At 43.1% G+C, this 14092-nt stretch overlaps 2 protein-coding genes across 2 annotated transcripts; one reads left to right on the top strand and one right to left on the bottom strand.

The window, feature by feature from the left end:
- The first annotated feature begins 1612 nt into the window (after positions 1-1612).
- Positions 1613-4169, top strand: wbp2nl (WBP2 N-terminal like). The gene is made up of 7 exons (XM_073847632.1): positions 1613-1624; positions 1793-1931; positions 2046-2138; positions 2259-2423; positions 2507-2587; positions 2685-2770; positions 3622-4169. The coding sequence occupies exons 1-7, from the start codon at positions 1613-1615 to the stop codon at positions 3673-3675; spliced, it is 630 nt and encodes a 209-aa protein (XP_073703733.1). The 3' UTR covers positions 3676-4169.
- A 2936-nt stretch (positions 4170-7105) lies between these two features.
- LOC141327640 (heme-binding protein 1-like) lies at positions 7106-13774 on the bottom strand. Its single transcript, XM_073835361.1, has 4 exons — positions 13676-13774; positions 12548-12686; positions 8095-8275; positions 7106-8017 (listed from the first exon to the last, which is right to left on the bottom strand). The coding sequence occupies exons 1-4, from the start codon at positions 13751-13753 to the stop codon at positions 7840-7842; spliced, it is 576 nt and encodes a 191-aa protein (XP_073691462.1). The 5' UTR covers positions 13754-13774; the 3' UTR covers positions 7106-7839.
- Positions 13775-14092: the final 318 nt, after the last annotated feature.

Here is a 14092-nt window from a genome sequence, read left to right as displayed (position 1 = left end):
CTTTTTTTGTAGACCGTATGTTTTAGCATGCGCCTTATAATCCGGCCAATTTCACTTCGTACCATAACATTACACCGGTATTACCTTGAAAGGTATGATATGGCCCAGCCCTACTAACTAAACCAAATAACATACCCAAATACATATTAACTAATCTGTAACCCAACCAAACACTGCATAGATAATTCATAACTACTACAGTTTAACCAGTGTATAACAAAGCTAAACACATTGTAACTAATCCGTAAACTATCTAGATACAGGTTAACTAATCTATAATCCACTCAAACACATTTGAATTAATGCATAGCCCACCCAGCACACTTTAGCTAATCTGTAACATATCCAAGTACAGGTTTACCGTTCTGCAAACCCACCCAAAACACCTTCACTAATCCATAATTTATTCAAATACAGGTTAACTGATCTATAACCCACCCCAAATCTGTTTAACTCATTCAAAATTGATCCAAATACAGGTTACTAATCTATGATTCACCCAAACATATCTTAGCTAAGCCAAACCTATCCAAAATCAGGTTAACTGATTTATAACCCACCCAAAACAGGTTAACTCATCTATAACCCACCCAAAATGGGTTAACTGATTTGTAAACCACCCAAACACAGGTTAACTGACCCGTAACTCACCCAGACAGAGGTTAGCTGATTCAAACATGGGTTAACTGATTCATAACCCTCCCAAATACAGGTTAACTGGTTTACAACCCACCCAAAACGAGTTAACTGATTTGTAAACCACCCAAACACAGGTTAACTGACCCGTAACTCACCCAGACAGAGGTTAGCTGATTCAAACATGGGTTAACTGATTCATAACCCTCCCAAACACAGGTTAACTGATCTGAAACCCACACTAACTTGGGTTAATTGATCCCTAACCCACCCAAACACTGGTTAACTGATCCCTAACCCACCCAAATACAGGTTAACTGGTTTACAACCCACCCAAAACGAGTTAACTGATTCAGAAACCACCCAAACACGGTTAACTGACCCGCAACTCACCCAGATAGAGGTTAGCTGATTCAAACATGGGTTAACTGATTCATAACCCTCCCAAACACAGGTTAACTGATCTGAAACCCACACTAACTTGGGTTAATTGATCCCTAACCCACCCAAACACTGGTTAACTGATCCCTAACCCACCCAAATACAGGTTAACTGGTTTACAACCCACCCAAAACGAGTTAACTGATTCAGAAACCACCCAAACACGGGTTAACTGACCCGTAACTCACCCAGATAGAGGTTAGCTGATTCAAACATGGGTTAACTGATTCATAACCCACCCAAACACAGGTTAACTGATCTGTAACCCACACTAACTTGGGGTAACTGACTTCTTAACCCATCTAAACAATGGTTAACTGATCCCTAACCCACCCAAATACAGGTCAACTGATTTACAACCCACCCAAAATGAGTTAACTGATTCGGAAACCACCCTAACACGGGTTAACTGACCCGTAACTCACCCAGACAGAGGTTAGCTGATTCAAACATGGGTTAACTGATTCATAACCCACCCAAATACAGGTTAACTGATTTATAATGCACCCAAAATGGGTTAACTGATCCGTAAACCATGCAAACATGGGTTAACTGATCCGTAACTCACCCAGACAGAGGATAGCTGATTTAAACATTGGTTAACCGATCTGTAATCCATCCAAAATGGGTTAACTGATCCGTAAACCACGCAAACATGGGTTAACTGATCTTTAACCCGATCCGCAGGTTAAGCAGGTGTGTTTGTCTGTTTCAGATGGTGTTTGTCTGCAGTGCGATGAAAGAGAAGTTCTGCTCCTTCATGTTCCCGTATTACCTGATGAAGAACTGCAGCATCGAGCAGCCGGTGTTTGCTGCCAACTACATCCAGGGTTTGATCAAAGCTGAGGCAGGAGGTACGCCACTTTACCCAGCATGCACCTGCCGCGTTTCGTTATTGTGTTGTGTTCAGCTCACGCTCAGATGTGTCTCTCTCTTTCTCTCTCTCGCTCTCTCTCTCTCTCTCTCAGGTGGATGGGAAGGTCAGGCCAACTTCAAGATGTCTTTCCCCAGTGGAGGAGCCATTGAGCTGGGACAGCACCTCTTCAAACTGGCCACCAACGGTCAGGAATCAATCACTGAATCACTTCCACATGCTGTGTGATCATGAACCAGTGCTGGACTGCTTTGTGTAACTCTCTCTCTCTGTGTGTGTGTGTGTGTGTGTGTGTGTGTGTGTGTAGCGTCTCGAGCTCCTCCAGCTCAGAACGGAGCGTTTGGAATGGCTGCAGGGATGAACGGATACGCCAGTCCAGCCATGCCGCAGCCACACCCACAGCCGTACCCGTACGCGTATCCCAGCATGCCGCAGGCCGGATACAACCCCTACCCACAACCCCCTGCTGCAGGTACCCAAGACTGTCTGAGCTGAAGAATCACACACATGTCTTCATAACGGATGAGTTGTTTAACTGCGTTTGTGTGTGTTCAGGTGTGTATCCCAGCGCTCCCATGTACATGGCTCCTCCTCCTCCGTACCCCGGACCTCCTCAGGACTGGTGTCCTCCTCCAGGTAAACTCACACCTGTGTGCTCAGATCAGGTATGGGACAGGTGTTACCAACGGCTCTGATCACATGATCTCTCTCTCTGTCTGTCTGTATTTGTCAGTGGCTCCAGGAAATGCCAAAGCAGCAGAAGCGGCCAGCAGCGCCTTCTACAATCCCAGCAACCCTCACAATGTCTACATGCCCATGGTGAGACACACATCACTAACACAACACACAGCTGTTATAGTCATGTTTTGGTTGCATTCAAAATGAACGTTTGGAGACTAGAGTGGCAGTTCAAAACTAGATTAGAGCACCATCTGCTGCTGAAAACTAAGCTCAGAATCGATTATCACCATGTGTTTATAAAGTCATGTATCAATGTTGACTTTTAAAGTCATAATTTCATCTTTTGATCTCAAATGACTTAAGTATGTCATAATTGTAACTTTATCTCATAATTATGACATATAAGTATAGTCTGTAGTGAAGAGCTTAGAGTTTGTGTGTTGATTTGATAGTACAGATGTACTTTTGATTCATAAAAAGTTAAAAGATAAAAAAAATTTCAAAAGTCATCATTTCGACATTTTATCTCGTAATTATGCCATACTTAAGTCATAAGTCATAATTAAGAAATGTTATAATTTCAGTTCAGAAATGCAACACTATTTTAGACTAAATGAATCATTCTCAGATCATTTCATTGAATGACATTTTAAAATATTGATTAAATAGTTTTGTTGCCTTGATTTGATTGACATTTATAGTGATAATTCTGTATGAAATCACAAACCCAAAAATCCAGAAAAAAAATAGATTTTTCACAGCATCCATATAAAGATTAGACCAGAAAAAATAAATATGGAAAGGATTTCCTAGGGCTTTATAAGTTATTAAAAAGAATCAACAGCTTTCAATGCTGCTTTCTTTAGAAATGTCATCAGTTGATCTTATTGATCAGCAGCTTCACACAGAGACACTGTCAGCATCTGATTATTGATGTGAAAGTGAGTCATTTGAATGGATTCCTCATGTGTTTGCTGTGGTTGGTTCAGGATCAGCCTCCTCCGTATTACCCTCCTGAGAATCCCGAAAAGAAGAACAACTGAAGGACGCCGACTCGGACTCCTCTGGATGATGATTGGCTCGTGTGCTGGATGACTCTTTCTGAACGCTTCATTTGATTGGGTGTGTTTCTCTCAGTCAGAGATGAATCAGCAGATTCGTATATGCAGTTTTACTATTTAGCCAGAAAAAAAAAAACTACAATTAACACTTCTGTTTCAGCATTCTGAGTTTTTAACCCTGGTGTGTGTGTGTGTGTGTGTGTGTGTGTGTGTGTGTGTGTGTGTGTGTGTGTGTGTGTGTGTGTGTGTGTGTGTGTGTGTGTGTGTGTGTGTGTGTGTGTGTGTGTGTGTGTGTGTGTGTGTGTGTGTGTGTGTGTGTGTGTGTGTGTGTGTGTGTGTGTGTGTGAGTGTGTGAGAGAGATACTGAACACTTCTGTAAATTCCTTTTGATAATATTCTAATCCTAATGAATAGTAAAGTAGATAGTGGATCAATCCTGATGTAGAGGGTGAATAAAGCTCTATATTCTCTCAGTGTTCTTGTGTTTCTGGTCGTTTCATTCATGTCATCTGTTCAATTTTTTTTAAATCACAGCATTTCAGAAAACACCACAATGGTGTAAAAAATGACCACAAACCAAAAAAAGTGAGACAGCTTGATTGGGACATGTGACGTCATTAGTGTGTCAGATGAGCTTCATCGTGTTTATTGGCGTCAGCTGATGATTGCTAGTTGAACTGGAGATGCTCAGCTGAAGTCTGTCTCCAGTGTGTGATCATGTAAGTGCATCACATTTAAAGTGTACTCTGTTTCTGCGGCTCAGTCTCTGGACAAACGAGGCTTTGGGAAACTCTTGTTTTTCACACTGTTGGTCAGAGCTGTGTGAACACAATCAAAACACATTTGACTAAAGTTTCAGTGAAACACATATCTGTTGAGTGCCAAAGCTGGGTAGTACCTGATTTTGGTTCGAGCACTGGAGGGTTGAAGTGTGAAGTGTTTTAGTAGAGTCCTGGGTCGAAAGGTTTATTTGTTTGCTTATATATTCATTTCCGTGATTTTTTTTTTTTTTTTTGTGCTATCATCTATGCAAAGTTGCTGTGATAAAGTACCATTACATAGAATGTATTTTATATTGTTTAGACACTTATAGGCTAGTTTGACAGCATGTTTTATTGATATTGATGTTGGTTATTTTCTTACTCGTTAACAGTTGATCAGACTCTTAGCTAATGATTTAATCTCGCCTATGTGTTCTTATGGAATATTTGCTTACAGTTTAAAATACTCATAATCAGACTACAGTTACTTTGTGTGGATTGCATGATTACATGTTATTCACACAATAGCGATAAATTATTCATCATTTATTGATTCTCTCTTAATTCCTCTTTTTTTTTTTTAGCTTTTTTCATTTTCCTTCTTAAAATAGTCTAGAGCTTAGATACTCTCAGAAAGTCCAGTTTTGTGGACATTCACACCTAGACTAGACATTATTCAGGTGGCGACAGAAATTTACAGAAATCATTTCAGGTTTATGAAGGGTTTCAACATTGAATCAACTGCTGATCAACACATTCATTTTAGTTTGAATGATCACTCAGTAGGTTATTTAAACATGTATCATTGAAAGTCTTTTGTCTTTCTAACATTTAAATGCACAAATTATTATTCATAATTCGCAGATATTCACCTCTTTCACCTGAGATGGTTACTTTAAAGGGGTTCTCAGTCAGCAATTCCGTAAAAGACAATATCTCCCTTTGCATTGGACTTTGAGCATCGTAACTTATGCTCAGATGTGTTTTATGCTCAAACAGCAACATTACACACTAACTTACAAAGTTAAAAATTGAAATCATAATCAATGAGCCCTTTAAGTGCCCCTGAGATTTTAAAATAAATATTTAAATAATTAAGTATAACATACTTATTTTAACATTAGTTAATGGTCAGATGGTGTGCCGGTAAACATATTATAGTTCATCTTTTTTAGTAAGTGAATTATTTTGATTGTTATTTTAAAATGAATTAATTACTTGTTAGACTTTTTAAACTCACAAACCCCCTGCAGTTACTCCACGAACCCCAGTTTTGGGAACCCTTGATGTAATGTAATGTTTAAAGCACTTCATGTTGTTAGTTACAATGAATAGAATGTATTTTCTGCCTCTTTGTATTTTTTACATGATTATAGTACAAGATTATCCTGTTTAAATCAATGTGATGGCAAAAGTAATCTAAAAGTAATCCGATTATATTACCTAAAATGTGTAAAGTAATGGATTACATTACTGACTACATTTTTTATTTTTTTTTGTCTTGTAATTTGGAATCAGTATCGGATTACAATTTGTAAGTAATCTACCCAGCTCTGTTAAATGTAATAAACAAGTCTGATAAACAATCAAACGCTTCCTATAATTGCTGAGCAGCTTTTTGCATGTCTCCACTGGTGTTTTTGCCAATTCATCTTTAGCCATGAGCTCCAACTCTTTCAGGTGCCATCAGCCTGATCTTTAGCTCCTCCACAGATTCTCAATTGGATTTAAGTCAGGACTCTGGCTGGGCCACTGCAAAACGGTAATGTTTTTGTCTGCTAACTATTTCTTCACCACTTTTGCTGTGTGTTTTGGGTCGTTGTGGTGCTGAAATGTCCACTGGTTTCTCTGCAGACTGCCTGATGTTGTTGTTGAGAATTTTGATGTATTGCTCCTTTTTCATGGTGCTGTTTACTGTGATTAGGTTCCCTGATCCACCGGCTGAAAAACACCCCCAAAACATTAGGTTCCCAGCACTATGTTTGACAGTGGGGATGGTGTTCTTAGGGTTGAAGGCTTCTCCTTTTTTACGCCAAATGAAGGCTACATCATTGTGGCCAAACCATTCATTTTTTGTTTCATCTGACCAGAAGCCTTCTTCTTTGTCCAGATGAGCATTTTTCAAAGGCCTTATCTTGAGAACCCAGCGATGTGCAGTGTCCGTTAGACTGTCTGCCTTGAGATGTTCCACCAGCAGAGCCCAGATTCATCAGGATGACGTTGGTGGTGATCCTTGGATTCTTTTCGACCTCTCTCACTATCCTCCTGGCCAGCACAGGTATCACTTTTGGCTTCCGACCCCGTCCTCTGAGATTTTTCACAGTGCGGAACGTCTTGTATTTCTAAATAATACTTTACACTGTAGCCACTGGAACTTCAAAACATTTAGATATGGTCCTATAGCCCTTTCCTGATTGTGAGCAGCTCAATGCGCAGCCGCAGGTCCTCAGTGAGCTCCTTTGTCTCAGCCATGACTGTCCACAAACCAACAGCAGAGAGCCTCTGTGTTTCACCTGTTGAGTTGATTAAAACAGCTGTTCCCAATCAATCAGGGTATGCTTTAGAACAGCTTGGACTATTTGGAATGGTATAGAACTTTGGATTTTCCCATAGACTGTGACAGTTTGCAAAGGGTATAAATCGTTTTGGACATGCCACTTTTTGTTCAAATGTAAATAAAAGCTGGGAAATATTAATTTTTATTTTTTTCCACAATGATACCTCTTGTACATCATCTTATTATCTTTTGGGAGAAGCCTGTGTCATTTCCAGTCAAAAAACTTGCTGGTTGAATAAAAGTAACTTTAAGTCAGAATATGCCAGGGGTATGAATAATTTCAGGCTTGACTGTATATAGATAGATTGAGGTTGAGAGTGAGAGTCCAGATTCATTAGCTGCTACAGGAAAGTAACTAGAGGAACAATGAAGTGCAGTAAACTGTAAAACGATGTGTGCGTCTAAACCAGTGTGTTTTAAAATATCACAATAACAAACACCAGAGGGGTGTTCCATAAAACAAGTTTACCAAATAAGTCAGGCTTATTTCAGTTAGTCTGACTTATTTTGAGCCAAATCAAGTGACAATAAGTCAGACTAACTGAAATAAGCCTGGCTTATTTGGTAAACTTGTTTTATGGAACACCCCCCAGTTTACAATGTCAAGCAGCTGTTTTTGTACATAACCATAAGCCCTAAATATACAAATCCCTGTGTTAGAACTGAGGTCTTCCTCCACAGCCTCGCTTTCCTCTGCACACTACTAGAAGTCAACGGGTCACAAACGGGTTAGGGGTCATTTTAGCCAAAACACATGCATGGACACACTCTTCATCATCCAGACACGTGTGGCTCACTGTGGAACGCAGCCGGACACGTGAAGGAGTCTCAGGGCTCGTCCTGCAGGAACCAGACCTCGTTGCGGCGGCCGTACGGTTTGATGGGCGGGTCGTAGCTGCAGCACAGGTACTGTTTGCGCTGGAAGGGGGCGGAGTCTCCCAGAGTGCAGGTCAGCCGTGACGCTTCCGCTCGATACTCGCTTTCACCTGGGAACCCACCGAAGCGCCTGCAGGGGAGACAGACACGGCTGGTTAGTCAGTAGCGGCGCCGATAGAGACGAGGTGTTACTGCGGTGGGACGTACAGGGCGTAGACGGTCATGCCGGGCCGCTCCTCGATGCGTATGGACGAGTCGCTCGGGGAGGGCGGGCTGATCTGGAAGGATGATGGGATACGCAGAGCGGCGACCAGGCGGCGGTTCAATGAGCCGTCATCACGCGGAAACACGGTGAAGATGATGGGGACAGGTGTGTTCATGACCTCACCTGCACAAACACAGACACACACAGATCACTCACACAGCTGCAGTACTCCTCATTATAGAGGCAGCCACTTTATGAACAGCTGCTGACGCTCATCGTGTTTATGGCAGAACGTGTTAAGAGATTTTCCCAGCGAAAAAAAAAATAGACTCTAAAAATGTTTTGATAACGTTCCCTTTAAGTTCTTGTTCAAGTTATGCTCTTGCCTAAGTTCACACTAGGGCTGCATCCACAATTTTGATTAATCAGTTTAAATAGATCTTTATTTTAATTAAATAATAGGCTCTGATTGGCTGTGTGCCTGTTTGCGGCGTTCTCATTGGCTGTGTGTCTGTTTGCAGTGCTCTGATTGGCAGTGTGTCTGTTTGCAGTGCTCTGATTGGCTGCTCATCTGTTTGCAATGCTCTGATTGGCTGCTCGTCTGTTTGCAGTGTGGCAGTGGCAGTGTGTTTGTTTGCAGTGCTCTGATTGGCATTGTGTCTGGTTGCAGTGCTCTGATTGGCAGTGTGTCTGTTTGCAGTGCTCTGATTGGCAGTGTGTCTGTTTGCAGTGTTCTGATTGGCAGTGTGTCTGTTTGCAATGCTCTGATTGGCAGTGTGTCTGGTTGCAGTGATCTGATTGGCTGCTCGTCTTTTTGCAGTGCTCTGATTGGCAGTGTGTCTGTTTGCAGTGCTCTGATTGGCAGTGTGTCTGTTTGCAATGCTCTGATTGGCAGTCTGTCTGTTTGCAGTGCTCTGATTGGCATTGTGTCTGTTTGCAATGCTCTGATTGGCAGTGTGTCTGTTTGCAGTGCTCTGATTGGCAGTGTGTCTGTTTGCAGTGCTCTGATTGGCAGTGTGTCTGTTTGCAATGCTCTGATTGGCAGTGTGTCTGGTTGCAGTGATCTGATTGGCTGCTCGTCTTTTTGCAGTGCTCTGATTGGCAGTGTGTCTGTTTGCAGTGCTCTGATTGGCAGTGTGTCTGTTTGCAATGCTCTGATTGGCAGTCTGTCTGTTTGCAGTGCTCTGATTGGCATTGTGTCTGTTTGCAATGCTCTGATTGGCAGTGTGTCTGTTTGCAGTGCTCTGATTGGCAGTGTGTCTGTTTGCAGTGCTCTGATTGGCAGTGTGTTTGTTTGCAGTGCTCTGATTGGCATTGTGTCTGGTTGCAGTGATCTGATTGGCTGCTCGTCTTTTTGCAGTGCTCTGATTGGCAGTGTGTTTGTTTGCAGTGCTCTGATTGGCAGTGTGTTTGTTTGCAGTGCTCTGATTGGCAGTGTGTCTGTTTGCAATGCTCTGATTGGCTGCTCGTCTGTTTGCAGTGCTCTGATTGGCATTGTGTCTGGTTGCAGTGCTCTGATTGGCTGCTCGTCTGTTTGCAGTGCTCTGATTGGCAGTGTGTCTGTTTGCAGTGCTCTGATTGGCAGTGTGTTTGTTTGCAGTGCTCTGATTGGCTGCTCGTCTGTTTGCAGTGCTCTGATTGGCAGTGTGTTTGTTTGCAATGCTCTGATTGGCAGTGTGTCTGTTTGCAATGCTCTGATTGGCAGTGTGTTTGTTTGCAGTGCTCTGATTGGCTGCTCGTCTGTTTGCAATGCTCTGATTGGCAGTGTGTCTGTTTGCAATGCTCTGATTGGCAGTCTGTCTGTTTGCAGTGCTCTGATTGGCTGCTCGTCTGTTTGCAGTGCTCTGATTGGCAGTGTGTCTGTTTGCAGTGCTCTGATTGGCAGTGTGTCTGTTTGCAGTGCTCTGATTGGCAGTCTGTCTGTTTGCAGTGCTCTGATTGGCTGCTCGTCTGTTTGCAGTGCTCTGATTGGCTGCTCGTCTGTTTGCAGTGCTCTGATTGGCAGTGTGTCTGTTTGCAGTGCTCTGATTGGCAGTGTGTCTGTTTGCAATGCTCTGATTGGCAGTCTGTCTGTTTGCAGTGCTCTGATTGGCTGCTCGTCTGTTTGCAGTGCTCTGATTGGCAGTGTGTCTGTTTGCAGTGCTCTGATTGGCATTGTGTCTGATTGCAGTGATCTGATTGGCTGCTCGTCTGTTTGCAGTGCTCTGATTGGCAGTGTGTTTGTTTGCAGTGCTCTGATTGGCAGTGTGTTTGTTTGCAGTGCTCTGATTGGCATTGTGTCTGGTTGCAATGCTCTGATTGGCAGTCTGTCTGTTTGCAGTGCTCTGATTGGCTGCTCGTCTGTTTGCAGTGCTCTGATTGGCAGTGTGTCTGTTTGCAGTGCTCTGATTGGCAGTGTGTCTGTTTGCAATGCTCTGATTGGCTGCTCGTCTGTTTGCAGTGCTCTGATTGGCAGTGTGTCTGTTTGCAGTGCTCTGATTGGCAGTGTGTCTGTTTGCAATGCTCTGATTGGCAGTGTGTTTGTTTGCAGTGCTCTGATTGGCAGTGTGTTTGTTTGCAGTGCTCTGATTGGCATTGTGTCTGGTTGCAATGCTCTGATTGGCAGTCTGTCTGTTTGCAGTGCTCTGATTGGCTGCTCGTCTGTTTGCAGTGCTCTGATTGGCAGTGTGTCTGTTTGCAATGCTCTGATTGGCAGTCTGTCTGTTTGCAGTGCTCTGATTGGCTGCTCGTCTGTTTGCAGTGCTCTGATTGGCAGTGTGTCTGTTTGCAGTGCTCTGATTGGCAGTGTGTCTGTTTGCAATGCTCTGATTGGCAGTCTGTCTGTTTGCAGTGCTCTGATTGGCATTGTGTCTGTTTGCAATGCTCTGATTGGCAGTGTGTCTGTTTGCAGTGCTCTGATTGGCAGTGTGTCTGTTTGCAGTGCTCTGATTGGCAGTCTGTCTGTTTGCAGTGCTCTGATTGGCATTGTGTCTGATTGCAGTGATCTGATTGGCTGCTCGTCTGTTTGCAGTGCTCTGATTGGCAGTGTGTTTGTTTGCAGTGCTCTGATTGGCAGTGTGTTTGTTTGCAGTGATCTGATTGGCTGCTCGTCTGTTTGCAGTGCTCTGATTGGCTGCTCGTCTGTTTGCAGTGCTCTGATTGGCAGTGTGTTTGTTTGCAGTGCTCTGATTGGCATTGTGTCTGGTTGCAGTGATCTGATTGGCTGCTCGTCTGTTTGCAGTGCTCTGATTGGCAGTGTGTTTGTTTGCAGTGCTCTGATTGGCAGTGTGTTTGTTTGCAGTGCTCTGATTGGCATTGTGTCTGGTTGCAGTGATCTGATTGGCTGCTCGTCTGTTTGCAGTGCTCTGATTGGCAGTGTGTTTGTTTGCAGTGCTCTGATTGGCATTGTGTCTGGTTGCAGTGATCTGATTAGGTGCGTTCGACTTCATGCGGCGCCGCCGGAAATCGGCTGCCGCCTTACAAAACAATGCATTCTGGTAAGATCATTTGTCCGACTTTGATCGGCGCTGCAGCCGCCTTTCAATCACGTGTTCCATCAAAGTAACGTGAGAGCAAAACGAGAGCAGCCGCAGAGGTCAGGCGCTGCAGCTGCTTAAAACCGGCTGCGAAAGCCTTGATGACGACACACTTTATTCTCATTGGTCAGATTATGTGACGACAAGCACGACGTGTGCTGCGTGCTTTTCTTAAAAAAGTTCCTGTATGTAATCAATCTTTATATCGAATATCTCATATTCAAACAAAACATTAATGATGAAAATGAAGATTAGGCGATATGGTAAACATATATTCTTATTGTTTAAGAGTTAAAATTAAAGTATACTGCTAAGAAAAATGTTTCAGCACACTACGGAAACCTATAAGTGTCAGACCTGACGGCCGTCTCTTTACTCCTCCCCCGACTGCAAGTGGCTGCTCTCGCCAGCCGGTGGCAGGCTAGTGTAGTGCATCTTGAACGCACCTATTGGCTTTGTGTCTGTTTGCAGTGCTCTGATTGGCTGCTCGTCTGTTTGCAGTGCTCTGATTGGCTGTGTGCCTGTTTGCGTCGTTCTCATTGGCTGTTTGTCTGTTTGCAGTGCTCTGATTGGCTGCTCGTCTGTTTGCAGTGCTCTGATTGGCAGTGTGTCTGTTTGCAGTGCTCTGATTGGCAGTGTGTCTGTTTGCAGTGCTCTGATTTGCTGCTCGTCTGTTTGCAGTGCTCTGATTGGCAGTGTGTTTGTTTGCAGTGCTCTGATTGGCTATGACTGTTTGCAGTGCTCTGGCCGTGCGTTTATTTGCAGTGCTCGATTGGCTGCTCATCTATTTGCAAAGTTCACTTGTTGTATTCCCAATTGTAAGTCGCTTTGGATAAAAGTGTCGGCTAAATGAATAAATGTAATGTAATGATTGGCTGCTCATTTGTTTGCAGAGTTCTGATTGGATGTGTGTTTGTTTGCAGTGCTCTGATTGGCTCACCTTGTTCGTTGTCTCCGCTCATGTAGGCGAGAAGCTTCCGCTGCAGATCACCTGACACCTGATCGAAGGTCCGCCCCTCCAGACTCACACAGATGTACTTACACGCGTCATAGCGCCGCACCTCATAGCTCACCCCATCCTGACACACAGAGATAGAGAGTACACAACTGGAGTTTGAAAAACATTCTGAGTAAACAGAGGCACTTTTCTTTTTTTCTTTATCGTTATTTATATAGTGTTTTTTACAATACATATTGTGCCGAAGCAGCTTTGAGAGAGAGACAGACAGACAGCAGTGAGTCGGTTAGTTTGAGCAGAACAAACGCCTGCAGCCACATTAACACACACTGAAACTGAGCGTGTGTGAGCTGTAATTATTGTCTGTCTAGGTGTCAGTTGAACTCTGTAATTAATGCTGCTTTGCTAATATTAGCTCATGTGTTTAATTATTCATATTTGGCCGTGTGTAACGTGTGTGTGTATTGTGTGTCAGCTGTAATTAAGAGTGTTTTAACGGCTCAGATCTCATGACTGTGTGACATTTCAGCTCCGTCTCTGAGATTCATCTTGACTTGACACAAGCACAAAGAATATGATATATCTATAAATCAAGCATATTATTCACACCATAAAGGTTTTCTGCATTTCTGCACACTGTGACACCATCGTGTAAAAATCTCATTCTCGCAAACATCACCTCCAGACACAATGATATTTAACATTTTAAATGAATATCTGCATTAAATGTACTACAGCAAATAATAGCATGTTATACTTACAAGTGTACTTTCATTTTTTTATGTGACAGTTGTGACAGTGTGCACATAATGTGACATTCAAATATGCAAGACTCTTAAAGCTCCTACAGCACACTTGATTTCTTTAGTGAAATATGCTGTTTACATTTTTTATGATTTCGTGATGAAATAAGAGCCGACATTTCTAAGGTAGCACTTACTACTGAAGCTTCCACCACAAAACAAGCAAACACAAGCACAAACACAGGTTAGCAAGCAGATATTTAGTTATAGTGAAGGTGCAGAGAGTGATGTGAACTATCAGTAACTATCACTTCAATCAGTCAGACAGTTATTACAGTGTGTGTGTGTGTGTGTGTGTGTGTGTTACCTTGCACTCGGTGCTCAGCAGTTTATATTCGCTCTCTTCAGTGGCTCCAATCAGCCAGTTTTTGATCATGAGAAACATGCTGAAGGCAGCTGCCGTGGCTCCGTCAGGTGTGTGAGTGAGTGTGTGTGTGTGTGTGTGTGTGTGTGTGTGTGTGTGTGTGTGTGTGTGTGTGTGTGCGCAGAGAGAGTGTCTCCTCCCTCCTGCTTCATCATCAGATCATTACGCTCACAGAGTCCAGAGCGCAGAGAGGAGACGCAGCATCTACAGCCTCAAAACACGCCTCAGTCGATCAGACTAAACACTGATTCACCTCAGAAACACACTCACACATGTTCTCCAGTTTCTGGAGTCTCGTGTTTTTTAAAGGGGTCATCGGATGCCAAACTCACTTTTCCATGTTGTTGTTTGTGAACACAT

The sequence above is a fragment of the Garra rufa genome, chromosome 1, assembly GCF_049309525.1.
Source record: "Garra rufa chromosome 1, GarRuf1.0, whole genome shotgun sequence".
In the NCBI taxonomy this organism is placed as follows: domain Eukaryota; kingdom Metazoa; phylum Chordata; class Actinopteri; order Cypriniformes; family Cyprinidae; genus Garra; species Garra rufa.
Note: the sequence above shows the minus strand (reverse complement) of the source record. Positions and strands in the feature narration are given on the sequence as shown.

Excerpts from the sequence above, each read along its gene's own strand:
- wbp2nl (XM_073847632.1), top strand. Across the intron at positions 1,932-2,045 it reads GATCAAAGCTGAGGCAGGAG|GTGGATGGGAAGGTCAGGCC; the intron begins GTACGCCACTTT and ends TCTCTCTCTCAG. Across the intron at positions 2,771-3,621 it reads ACAATGTCTACATGCCCATG|GATCAGCCTCCTCCGTATTA; the intron begins GTGAGACACACA and ends TGGTTGGTTCAG.
- LOC141327640 (XM_073835361.1), bottom strand. The coding sequence starts at position 13,753 with ATGTTTCTCATGATCAAAAACTGGCTGATTGGAGCCACTGAAGAGAGC. Across the intron at positions 12,687-13,675 it reads TGCTGAGCACCGAGTGCAAG|GATGGGGTGAGCTATGAGGT; the intron begins GTAACACACACA and ends TCTGTGTGTCAG. Across the intron at positions 8,276-12,547 it reads GAGCGGAGACAACGAACAAG|GTGAGGTCATGAACACACCT; the intron begins GTGAGCCAATCA and ends GTGTTTGTGCAG.